This window comes from Sciurus vulgaris (assembly GCF_902686455.1).
Source record: "Sciurus vulgaris genome assembly, chromosome: 12".
NCBI lineage: Eukaryota > Metazoa > Chordata > Mammalia > Rodentia > Sciuridae > Sciurus > Sciurus vulgaris.
In genome coordinates this window covers 109,017,046-109,030,042 of record NC_136473.1, presented here as the reverse complement: position 1 = coordinate 109,030,042, position 12,997 = coordinate 109,017,046, and the positions used below count along the sequence as shown (strand labels likewise).

Genomic DNA, 12,997 nt, shown 5'->3' with positions numbered 1-12,997 from the left:
CTGTGAGCACACACGCATGCAGAGGAATACACATACGTTCTTGGAGTTTGAGTGTGATTTGTATTCCAGTTTGCTGAGAATGCCTCGACGTCATGCCAGGCAGAAATCATGCTAGTTGGCCTGACTGCACTCGTTAACTTATTAACTCTTTCCTTTCAGCTTCTGAATAACTTCTTCAAGGACCCATTCCCGGAAGAATTTTTGGTCCTCTACAAACACTGGATCCAAGATTCCAATCCTATAGTTAGCAAGCTGAGCCTTCAGAAAGTTGCCAACATGGCGCCCGTGGTCAATGACGTACGTGGATGGGGTTTGTGTTTGTCCTAATTGGATATTTTGATGTTGCTCAATATCTTTACAATAAAACATGGATATTTTCCAGTTTCTGTATAGCTAAAACCACACCACACCTGGCATTTTTTTTCAATACGAATACTGAGTTAAATGAAGAGAATACAAGTCAACATAGGGGCTTTATTGTCTTATTTATCAGTGTTCCATAAAATCATTCATTGCCCTCAGAATTTCTCAGCAGTGCCTTCATGAGCACTCCTGAGTCCAAACCATAAACTCCTCCGCTAATCTCCCTCCAGCACACACCTATTCCCATCTTGGGAGCTCACTCCAGCTTCCCCTTCCACTCCTCACACCTTCCTCTGTCGCCTGCACACGTCCACGTTTTTCTCCTGTTGAAGCCATGAGTTCCAGGTGAACATCACTGCATATTCTCATCTCTGGCAGCACCACCCTCCTCAGAGCCACACCAGCCATGAGCACGGTCTTATGAAATATTTCATGGCTGGAGCCACCAACCACACCACCACCTCGAGCTTGTTAGAAACATAGATCAGGAGCTGGGGAGGTAGCTCAGTCGGTAGAGTGCTTGCCTTGTAAGCACAAGGCCCTGGGTTCGATCCCCAGCACCCAAAAAAAAAAAAAAATACACAGATCATCTGGCCCCACCCCACGCCCTGTGGAATCAGAAATTCTGGGCTGAGGACCTTCAGTCTGCATTTTAAAAGACTCTTCAGTTGATTCTAAGGTTAAGGTTGAGAGTCACTGTCTTACCTGGTTTCCCACTGAATCATACGAATGCCTTTCGGGTCCACAGAATCTAAGCATGCCTCTAGGCTTACTAACTCCACATTCCAAAGTGTCTTGTACTATGCTGAGATTGTGGCATAAATCGTTGTTGATTTAATAATAAGCCTAATAATAAATACTTGATTACTATTCAGCATAATCTCTAAAAGCTCAACACCTGTCAGTAGACACCCTTTTGCATTTAGAATGGCATGGGCCATGGTCTGTTTGCTGTAAATAAATCATGCAAATGAACGGGTTTATCATCAGTGTATATTCTTTTAGGAAGTAGTGAGTTATTTATTGCTTCATCCAGAGGTCTTCCCAATGTTATTAACAACAAAAGGGGCATTCTGTGTCCAGGCTAGCTAGGAGAGTGAGAGAAGTATTGCAGTGATCTGGGTTGAGGTTTCCCTACTGTTGGTGAAGACTCAACTTTCCAGGGGGACAGTGGTCCTAAACTGCATATTTTTTACCCCCTTATAGCTATTATTTTGGCAATAATGTTTATCCGTTTCCTCTATTTCCTTTCTTCCTGCCTTTCTTTGTCTTTTTTGCTGTCTCTGTTTCTGTTTTTCTTACCTCCTATTCTCTTTGGCTCTGACCTGCAGTTGATTCCCATGATTTGCCTCAGTGGCTCAGCAGGTCTGGTGTCTAAGCAGGTCACTGCCATTGGTCTTAGAGGTCATGCTGCCAATGGCATGGCGGTCCATGTTTAATGACTAGCTCTCTGGAAACGAGGCCAACTTTCCTGCAAACATCTCCACTGTGGTTAACTCCAAGCTATCAAAAGAAGGTTGTCAAACATGAAGTTGGGCAGAGGCACAATGGTACATTAATATTCCCACATTCAGATAGAATGCACGTAGCCTCAGGAGCATAGAAAACAGTCAATTGTCACAAAAACAATTGGGAATCCATCAGCTTGTAGTATTACCTTTGGTTTTATTTAATGCTAAACTAATACAATTTAACCCTTAATAATGACTTTTAAAAAACAATCGGCTACAAAATCCTTGACAACTTGACAAGGGACTCTTGAGAGCCAGAGCTGGCAGGCCAGAGTAAGATGGGCACGACCAAATGCTAGCACAAGTCTTCTTCCAGTTCCAAAACCCCGCCATCTTCCTTCCACCTGCAGATAGACAACGTCCGCAGCCTACTGATGGCTATCCTGGAAGCCTTCCTTTCCAAGGAAAAGACCGTTGTCATCCGGGCCTTGCTCACCCTCCGGAAACTTCTAGGCAAACTGGACAGGGTGACTTACTCATCACTGTGTACCAAAATCGCTTCCAGTTACTGTCCTCTGATGGATCACGTGAGTGACATGGAGAGCAGAGTAGACGGGTAGGTTCTGTGATTCAGCAGAACCCCAGCTGCGGGCCAGGGTGGTGTCCCATCTGCCCAGGTGCAATGGTGGCGGCAACGGTGGCAGCCTTTCCCTCAGAGCCAGCTTTCCTTTCCAGGCCTGAATACCTGTCAGGCCTTTTATTAATTTTTTAACTTCACTATGAGAATCTAGAGAAGTTTGTCCATGAGAAAGGAGAATCAAGGAACAGCCTCCATCCGTGGGTGAAAGAATTATAGCTTAGTGGTGTCAATGCTAGAAGATATTTTCTTGGTATTATTAGATAATATCGTATTTTTTAAAAATAGTCTCTTACTGTGACTTGAGATTTCTCTCTTCTAGAATCTTCATAATGCAGTCACCTCCTATTTGGCCTAAGTGACTCTTGCCAACCCCGTTGTAAGTCTGTATGCAAGGTACTCCCTTTGCTATTCATTGGCGATTCTGCAAAGTCCAACTGCGTGTGAACATGTCCTGGTTACTTTATCCCCGGTTATACAGATTATTCCAGCTTATACCCTGAAGACAGGATTAAGTACTACACACCTTCCTAAATTTAAGAAACTCACTTCTTACTTGAGATTTTTTTTAATGCAATCTGAATGCATTAAAAATGCATTTTTTATAACTAGTTTCAATATTTTCCCCAGTGAAAGCATAGCTAACAAATGAAAATTGTGTACATTATTGTTGTCCAATGTGACGTTTTGATAGATGTATACACCGTGAAATGATTAAAGCCAACTAAGCAGTGTAATCCATCATGTCACAAAACACTTCTTATGGTAAGAACATTTAAAATCTAATTGCTTTGCAATTTTCAAGTATAGAATGCATTATTATCCACCAGAGTCCATGTGCTATATACATCAGCACTCCGAAATGTATTCATCTAACTGCAACTTCATACCCTCGAATTACCTTGACCTGCATTCCACCACCCCCCCGGCCTCCAGCTCCCAGTGGCCACTGCTGGATCAGCCTTATGAGTGTGACGCTCCCTGACTGTGTGTAAGGAGAACGGGCAGTACCTTTCTGTGCTGGGCCTGTCCGATTTCAAAGTTGCATACTATACTCCAGGTTCAGTAGTATTTTGGCCAGGACAGGATTTTCTTCTTTATTATGACCAAGAGTTCTCGTGTGTGTGTGTGTGTGTGTGTGTGTGTGTGTGTGTGTGTGTGTGTGTTTGTGTGTGTGCGCACGCGTGTGCATGTGGCCTTTATCCATTCTCCCATTAATGGACATTCAGGTTGATTTTATATTTTGGCTATTGCTGATAATGAGTAAGTAAATCTTACATTAAAACCAAAAGAAGTACTGACTATTTAAACCAAATCTTTCCTAAAAATAAATAACAGTCTCAGACATTTGGATATACACCTGTAAGTATATACGGTAGACGGACAGATAGACAGACAGGCAGACAAGTGGAGCCCAATGATCACAGAAAGCAGTGCTGGCAGTGCTCAGCGGGCCCTGTCTCTTGCCCCTCGTGCCTTGCAGAGCAACGGGGGCATCCGCAGCATGGCCATTCGGCACTTCGGGGAGCTGCTGAGGGACATGAATCAGTACACCTGGATGCTGAACCCTCTGGTCCTGAGCACCTTGGTGCCCCTGATCCTGTTTCTGGAGGATAAGGAGATGAGGGTATCAAAAGTAAGACTACTTTTTTCCTTAATGTTGCTGAAAATCACCAAGTTTTATGCAACCCCCCAAAGAAGAGGTCTTTAGGGGCCTCCTTCTCTCTCACAGGCTTGTAAATACACACTGCGAATCTGTGCCTCACAACTGAGGTGGCCAACATCGAGTTTCCTCAAAGACGAAAACTACAATTTTGAATTGGTGGTGCTCAACATCTGTAACCATCTCGTGAGTAGCCCTTCCCTTTGTCTTTCTGCGACCGTTCAGAGTCGCAGACGCAACTCAAGGGACCCGTGAAGGGATGAGCGGGAGGCAGGGCAGAGGGCCACCTGGAGGGAGGAACGTGAAGAAAGATGACAAGGACGTGAGGCTGCAGCTAGGGCTTCTGAGGGCAGAAAGTGAGAATGCTCCACTGCCCGCCTGGGGGCTGGTCCCTAACCCACCCTCGGCCTCCTGCCTGCCTACTTCCAGCTAAGGATGGATCCAGAGGCAGGAAGACTACCCCAGATCCCAGAGGGAAAGTGGGTGACTGCCATGCCTCGGGCTGGTCCTCTGCAGACCAGCAGGGGCAGAGGTGGGCACGGGGGTGGCGGTGGCCGAGCTCAACAGGTGGGGCTCTAGAGTCCCATCACCAAAACTCAACACCGGCAAGTCACCAGAGGGTGCGGCTCGCACACAGAACTCCCCAGGCCTCACGGGTGCTGAATCAGTGTGAGCAGCCGGGTTCTTGACTTGAAGCCTCTGAAGGCAGCACAGACGTTACCTCAGAAACGAGAGATGGTTTCCCCCTTTTTATTCTCAGGTCGCTTCTCACGAGAGCTACATTACAGATTTAATATCTGATACCTTAGGGTTCCTGGGGAGCTCCCGAGCATATCTGAGGAGAGGATCAGTTATTTTAGTAGGTAAATAAGTTTCTTGTCTTTCAAGGTACAGAATAGGCTAGCAGTGTGAGTCTGCATTAAAAGTCACAAATTCTCTTTGTTTATGATGTCCAGCGCCTGGCACGGTGACATCCGTGATGAACAGAGGTTAATACACATGGTGAGGACAGAGTTGTCTTTGTCATGCACAGTTAGCAAACATCTGATCAAATTATTGCACAAAACACATTCCACAGGGCAGATTTTAAATCTTAAGACAGAGACATATCATTGCTCATCATTCCTTTCACTGCTTGAAGTCACCATCCCGAGAATAATTTTAAACATGCACCAATGCCGTCTCCAACAAAACTGGGACATCTGCAGCCACAAACTCCGACTCTGAGAAAAGTAGAGGCAGGTGGAGTCCAGCGAGACTCAAGGGAAGACAGCTGAAGTCCCCAATCGTGATAAACTTGAGCAAAGTTCGTTCCCATGAGATTCTCACGGTGAAAATCAAAATGAACACTGGTGACATAGAAGTTCCCAGGTGGGTGTGCGTCCCCACGTGATGGTGGAATCTGACCTTGAGCCTCATTGGCACCAAGTAATGTCAGGGGCAGCAGTGAGGGAAGCAGTGAAAGGTTGCCTCATCTATCAGTCAAGGGAGGCGACAGACTGAGTTCTGCTGGGCACCAGAACACACGGTCACCCATGCCCCGTGTGGAAAGAACTGTGTCAAACCAGGGACAGGCCCTGCTGGGCTGAATTCTACCACAAATATCTGAATATATTCCACAAATAAACTGCAGCATATGACAATCACAAGATTCAAAGCTAAGTAATTTTTTAAAAAAGTAAACAGTGTGATCTTTGGATAGAGGTATTTCAAGGGAAAGAAGAGAGGAGAGAAGAAAAAACAAATTTTAGCAAACATATCTACAGAGCAGATGAAAACCATGAATTCAAAAAAAGATCTAACAAACTCACACGCACACAGGAAATAAAGGATGGGACAAGAGGAGCACGTGGAAAATGAGCTTTCAGACCAGAGGAGAAAGTGTGAGGGAAGCACAACCATCGCAGAAAGCGAGAATGGCCGTGAACCAGCAACAGGGAAAATACACATTGTTGATGACCAAGGGTAAGAAATGCTGGCAAAACGGAACAAAGAATAGCGAGGGACAGTTTTAAAAATTAAGGAGTAAGGTCTGGGTTAGGTAGAGTGCTTGCCTCACATGTGCAAGGCCCTGGGATCAATCCCCAGCACCACAAAGGAAGGAAAACAAAAAGTTAACGAGTAACGGTAGATATGATAACAGATGAAAAATAAATGTGCATGAACAATGTCCCTGAAGTGAATAATGACAACCAAGAAAGGACCAAGAGTATAATTTAAGAAATAAAAAGACTTGATTAAATGCACTGAGATGATAAATCATTTTTTAAGAATCGATACAGAATGCAACATGGAGACATTTCCTAATTATTGGACCTTGGAGTTAGAGAATTCTTTGAGCAGTTAAAGGGGGAAGGAAATCTCCTATAAGCTGGAAATAAATAAATAAATAACTTCAGTTAGTTATGGGAGGAGAGGAGGGAGGGGAGGAGGGCGGGAGGGAGGATGGGAGGAGTAGAGGAGGGAAGGAGGAGGAGAGGAGGGGAGGAGGAAAGAAGGAAGGAAGGACAGACGAGGGTGGTGGGGACATCAAAAACTGAACTTTGGAATGTGTGCAATATACCTATGAAGAACACCTGCAGGCACTACTGTAGGACACAAAGAAAGTTGGAATAAAGAGAAAGGTATAAATCATATTTGGGGAAAGTTAAAATCAATACAAAAAAGTATGAATTTTTTCCTAAATCTATCCATGGAACGAGAAGCTAATTAAAACATTGACAGGTTTTGTTTGGTTTTGTTTTTAAACTGGCATGCTGATTCCAAAACTAAGTAGAAGAGTTAGCTTGCAAGAATGACCTTCTAAGCAAAAAGCACGAGGAGCGGGACCAGCCCGGTCAGACGCCAACACGGCAGTGGTCATTAAAACTGCAGGGACTGCTCAGACAGATGAGCACAACGGAGACCACCCAGAAATAGCCCCAATCACGCAGCATTTTAGAAAGTGAATTGTGGGCGGCTTCTTAGTGATGTGGGGACACCTGGTGAGCCACTAGGAATTTTTAAAATTATTTAATTCCTTTTTAAGGTTTTACATTAAATAAGTTCCATATGATCAAAGAGTCAAATGCTTAAAGTCAGCTCGAAATTGTAAATAAAACAAGATAAAAACAATCCAGAAAATCTGCCTTATAATCATGGAGAAGGAAAAGCCTTCTAAGTAAAAGCCTAAGCCTACTAGCCATAATGGAAGATTGTTAACTACATATAAAAATAAAACATTTTTTGGTGAGGTAAAGTTAACAGAGTTAAAAGCCAAATTGAGGCAAAATATTTATACTTATCACAGACAAAGGGTGAATTCCCATTATCAAAGGAATCCTTACAAATCCATAAGACAACCAACTCAGAAAAATGGGCAAAAAACATGAAAAACACATGTATTGGCACTTAAATATAACATTTTACAACTTTGCACAAACAGTAAAGCAAATTGAATGATGAAATGTTTTTGTCCATGACGTTGAAGAAAATCAAAAGTTTTATACTAGCTGAATAGTCTGGTGATACTTGTAATTGCAGCTACTAGGGAGGCTGAGGCAGGAGGATCACAAGTTGGAGGCCAGGCCAAGTTCAGCAACTTAGGGAGATCCTGTCTCAAAATAAAAAATAAAAAGAACTGGAGATATGACTCAGTGGTAGAGTGCCCTGGGTTCAATTCCCAGTACTGGAGGGGAAAAAAACAAAACAAAACCAAAAAAAACTTTGTACTATACATTTTGGTCAGGTGGCAGGAAAAGAGCAATCACACTAATGACACTGTAAATTGCTACTTCCTCTAAGAAGGGCTATTTGAAATGCAGAAAATATATGTCTCCTAAAATAGCTTATATTATTAACCAAAATTAACTAGTCTTATAGAAATGTTTTTAATCAGAATAAAAAACCACAGAAGTGGAATCCAGGATATGTAGTTACTGAAGATATAAGATATTAAAATGAATGACTAATATATTTGAATGATTAAATTAAAATAAATGCAGAATTCAGTGGATGACATTAGCAGCAGATTAGAAGAAAAGCTAAAAGAGAATGAGAGAATTAAATATGTCAGAACAAAATATTCAGCCTCAAGATCAAAACTTTGAGAAATAATGGAAAATGTGGAAAGAGCACAAGATAATATGAAGCATGGAGGAAAGTTTTGATGTGTGTTACAGAAAGAGAAAAGAGAAAATGCGTCAGAAGAACCATTTGAACAGATAATGGCCGTGAATTATCCACAACTGAAATAAGGCAAGACATAAAATGCCTAAGTTTGAATCAAAGAAAATAAAACTTCCAAAATTTCCACAAAATATGTCTGTATGTTTAGAACATTGGAGAGAATTCTTGAAAACTACTCCAATTAAACCAATTTGGCAAAGTTTCTAGATACAACATCAGTTGACAAAGATCAATTGGATATTTGTACACAAACAATAAGCTACTGAAAAATTAAAGTTTTGAATTCTCAGATACAATAACACCAAAAATAGCAAACATCTTAAAACTAAGAAAAGATGTGCAACACTGATACACAGGAAAATAGAAAACCATGAGAAATGTTTTAAAAGATTCAGATGAAGGGATGGCTCATGTTCATGGATTGAAAGACGAGCTACTGTAACCATCTCCCCAAGCCAACAACACAATCCGGGACAAATCCTTACCTGGGATTTAGGAGGCGTATGTGAAGCTGGGTGAGTTGGTCTAAGCTTTGTATGAAAATTGAAAGGGCTGTGAGCAGCCACCGTAACCTGAGACCAGCCAAAGTTGAAGGACTTATTCTACTGGACATCAAGGCGCTCTGTAGACTTGAAGGCGGTAAGATGGTGGCCAACGTTGCCATGCGTTGGGTGGGAGTGAAAATTGGTACAATCACTTTGGAAAACTGTTTGGCAGTAACTATTAAAGTTGAACATAAGTATCTCCATTACCCAGTAAATCCACTGCTAGTTATATACCAAGCAGCAATTCAAATTCATGCATGAGAATGTCCATAACATCATTACTCATTACAGCCCCAAACTGAAAACAACACAAATGTCCATCATCGGCAGAATAAAAAAAATAATGCCTGCATTCATAAGATAGAATATCATAGCTATGCACAGTGGCACATGCCCGTTAACCCCAGCAACTTGGGAGGCTGAGGCAGGAGGATCACAAATTGGAGGGAAGTCTCAGCAACTTAGCAAGATCCTGCCTCAAAATAAAAAGGACTGGGAATGTAGCTCAGTGGTAAAGTGCCCCGGGTTCAATCCCCAGAACTACTAAATATATATATATAAATTAAAAAGGTAGAATATCACATAGCAGGATTCAGTGAACTTTTTGTTGAAAACCTGACAGTAAATATCTTAGGTTCCGGGTACGGCAGGATCTTTGCTGGAGGTACTCAACTCTGCAGGCAGAAGGCAAATGCAGATGTAGATGATGTGTGAATATGAACCAAGGTGCATGGCTGGGTTTCAAGGAAACTTCGCTCTGCCACGTGTCAATGGAAATGGATGAACCATTGCTGTATCCAAGACCAGGGCGAATCCCCCAACCTACAGCTGAGCAGAAGGCGGCAGACCTGAAAGAGCACATTCTGAAAGGCGGAGGAAGAAACCGCAAGGGGCTTGAGGCACGTTTCTGGGACACTGGTGACCTGGACGTAGCTAAGAGGGTTGGTTCTGTCGTCGTCATTCATGAACCCCTGGTGTCCCAGCATCGCTCTTATGGAGCCTGAAAACCTGAAACTGAGTAACAAAGATCCCACTCATGGTAATCATTTTCAAGCTCCGTTCTTTTGAAAACAGTCATAGGTGAATGATTTGTGATAATATTCATATTATTCATGGTAATAGATTATATAAGAACCTCTAGATTATGATTTCCAACCTATTTGAACACACCTGTGTCAATTTCATTAAAATAGTTGCACAATTGACAACTTGGGACTTAATGGGTCATCCACACACATGTGTATCAATAAATAGTTTTATTAAATAGTAACTATTTGAAAGCACTAAAAGATGACTGGAAGATCATCTATAGATACTTTGCTCTAAAGAAAGCCAAGCATGTAGCCAGATAGTATCAGAGAATGTGTTTTCATAATGTGTTTGGGAGTAACTTTAATTTCACTCTGTCCTAGGGTACTTGGCAAAACTGGGTGCCTATTTGCTACTCAGAGATGAAATTGAAGTCATGATTGAGGGTAAGTACTAAGGTCATAATGACATATTTACACATAGGTCCGAATAAATTCCTCACCTGCAACTCTGGTCACATGAGTTCTCCATGAGGGTGCCCAGATGATAGGAGGGCACAGTGGCAGGGGCCAGCTGGGGAGTCAGTGAAAGGACTGGGTTATACGGTGTCTCCTGGCTCTCTCTATTCTCTGTCTCCTCCTCTCTTTCTCTCTTTCCCTGCAACCTGACCACCCCCTGGGGCCCTCGGGAGTGACAGTGCTGTGGATTCCTTCACTCACTCAACCCACAAGCCTCTCCAGCCTCTCCTGAGTGACAGCACTGTTCTAGCTTCTGGGGCTTCAGCAGCAAACAAAAGGCAAAGTCTCCTCCCTCCCCTGGCAGAATTCCCACTATAGGTGACAGTAACGTGCATCCCACTTGCAGAGGAGGGAACAGAAGAAGGTCATGTGGCTCTGTCAGAATGGTTGCGCTTGGGCCCCTTTCTCCCTCAGCCTTATTGCCTTATTAGGGTCAGAATTCTTGACAAGCAAGTGAGGCAGAAGATGGGGGAGCTGCCTTCATCCCTTCCTTTGAAAATAAAAAAGCAGACTTATTTTTCAGAGCAGTTTTAGGGTCACAGCAAAGTTGAGCCCAAATATAGAGATGCCAGTGCCCACCCTCCCCTGCCAGCCTGCCCCAGTGGTGCCACGTCCCTGGCTCACAGGGCACTCTCGGGCCTGCTGAGCACCAGCCTGCATCCCGCCTGGTCTTTCCTACGACCTCTTTCCCCTTCCTCTCCTCCTCCTCCCCCTCTTCTGCCCTTTCTTTCTTTCTAAAGGTCCCTCCTTATTCTACTTCAATGAAACCACCGCTTCCCATGGGCTGCCGTCCACACAGCATCCCAGCAGCCTTTGGTCTCTGTGTTCGCCCACATCTTTCAAGGCGTACATGCCATGTCCTTGTTGGAGTTTAGAACTGTCGTGACTGTCCATGACTTTTTGCGCCTCCTCACACATCATGAAGCTCTCCCCATGCCGAGGAGTACGTGCCTACCTCATCTTATTAAAATGTGTGCACTAGTTCATTTTTGGATGACCTTAACTTTTAACCCGAATCATGTGGATGGATCCCAAATATTTTCCATTATGAGGATCAATATAATGTGTATGTGTCCGTAAGTTTCATGACTGTATGTTGATGCTATGAGAACCTAATAGAAACCCAGGCAACACTTAGTGGAGATTTCCATTTCTCTTTTCATGGGATGCTACTCGTCAAAGTGAAAAAGAAATGGGTGAGGCAGGGTGAGAAGAGGGAGTGGGCAGGAGGGAGGCGGTGGGGTTAGAGGCAGTGGGGTTGCTCAGGGCTAGAGTTTCTTGGCCTCTGAGTAAGAGCTGCCTCAAACTAAGTGCCCTTTGCCATTCTAGTGATTGAAAAAAATGTCCGGGATGAAGACCCAATAACTCAGGAGTTAGCAGAAATCACCTATGGTATTTTTAAGGAAATAGCCCACAAGATGACCTCCTCGACTATTAAACAAATCTTCCGAAGATGGTTTAAGTTCTTCTACACCAAAAGACTGAAGCCTCTTTACAACTGGCCCAAGCCCCAAGGCTCTGCCCCTGCAGAGCTCACGAGGGGCAATAAGGAAGGCCTCATGGAAGAGGAGGAAGAGGAGATTTTGACCAAGAGCTACAGGTCTGAAGAAGACTTGGAGCAGGACATAGAGGACAAATGAGTTTCTTCTTTCCCTCTGAATTACCCGAGCCTATGCATAGATGCCCTTCTGGAGGATGCTGGAAGCTTTCACTGCCCCTTCTTAATTCCCTATATACAAAATCTGCAAAATCTGGTGCCTTTCTAGGTTGATGGTGATCAACCCACTGAATCTGGAAACACACAGTCACCCCTCTGTGCTGCTGGGACTGGTTCCAGTAGCCTCACTCATGTCCAGCTCTGCAGTGCTCAGTCCCTTACACCAAATGGCACGGCACCTGCGTGTAATCAACACACATCCTCCCCTCTTTTAAATTATCTCTGGATTACATATAACACTTAATGAAATGTAAAAACTATATAAATAGGTGTCGTGGGCTATTGTTTAGGAAACAGTGACCAGATGAAAAGGTCTGGACGTGTTCAGTACAGACGCGATTCTTCTCTGATCCTTCAGATGGTAGTGGCTTGTACCCATGGGTGTGGCACTGCGAAGACGGAGGGCCAGCTGTTTAGGTGAAGTGTTTGATGAAAGGCTGTTGGAACTTGATTCCATCAATCAGCACCTTCCGAAGGCCACAGCCTGTGCTGGGCAGTGGGGACATGGGATGATGTGAATGAGGCTCTCGGGGCAGGTGACGCACAGTGTGGTCCTCTGGGTCTTGCTGGGAGGAAGGCTGCCTGGGCACACTCCAGAGACAAGCAGATGGCCTGGAAGGGGGAGGGGACAGGGAGGAGGGAGCGTGCTCTAGGTGGACACCGAGGCACCTGTGCAGTCAGTGGTGGGCAGGAGAAGGGCGGGACCTGAAGGAAGATGACAGAGACCTGAAGCCTGGAGGGCTTCGACTTTCTGAAATGAAGCTTGACAGTGGATCACAGCGACGGTTCGCTGCTGCCCTCGGGACCCAGGCCCACACGGCCTGGCCTAGGAGCACTACAGCGACCTTGCCTGACGTGAGTCCCAGGCCATCTTCCCCTCTTCCCCTTCCCCTCCCTCCTCCCCAAG

General features: G+C 44.2%; 1 protein-coding gene across 1 annotated transcript in view; it reads left to right on the top strand.

The window, feature by feature from the left end:
- Positions 1–12,315, top strand: part of MROH9 (maestro heat like repeat family member 9) — a 34,892-nt gene extending 22,577 nt beyond the window's left edge. The window contains exons 9-15 of the mRNA XM_079107113.1: positions 160–297; positions 2,225–2,401; positions 3,935–4,087; positions 4,184–4,300; positions 4,875–4,977; positions 10,239–10,301; positions 11,703–12,315. Of these exons, the coding sequence (XP_078963239.1) occupies positions 160–297; positions 2,225–2,401; positions 3,935–4,087; positions 4,184–4,300; positions 4,875–4,977; positions 10,239–10,301; positions 11,703–12,013 (1,062 nt within the window). The 3' untranslated portion in view covers positions 12,014–12,315. The remainder of the gene's footprint in view (positions 1–159; positions 298–2,224; positions 2,402–3,934; positions 4,088–4,183; positions 4,301–4,874; positions 4,978–10,238; positions 10,302–11,702) is intronic.
- Positions 12,316–12,997: the final 682 nt, after the last annotated feature.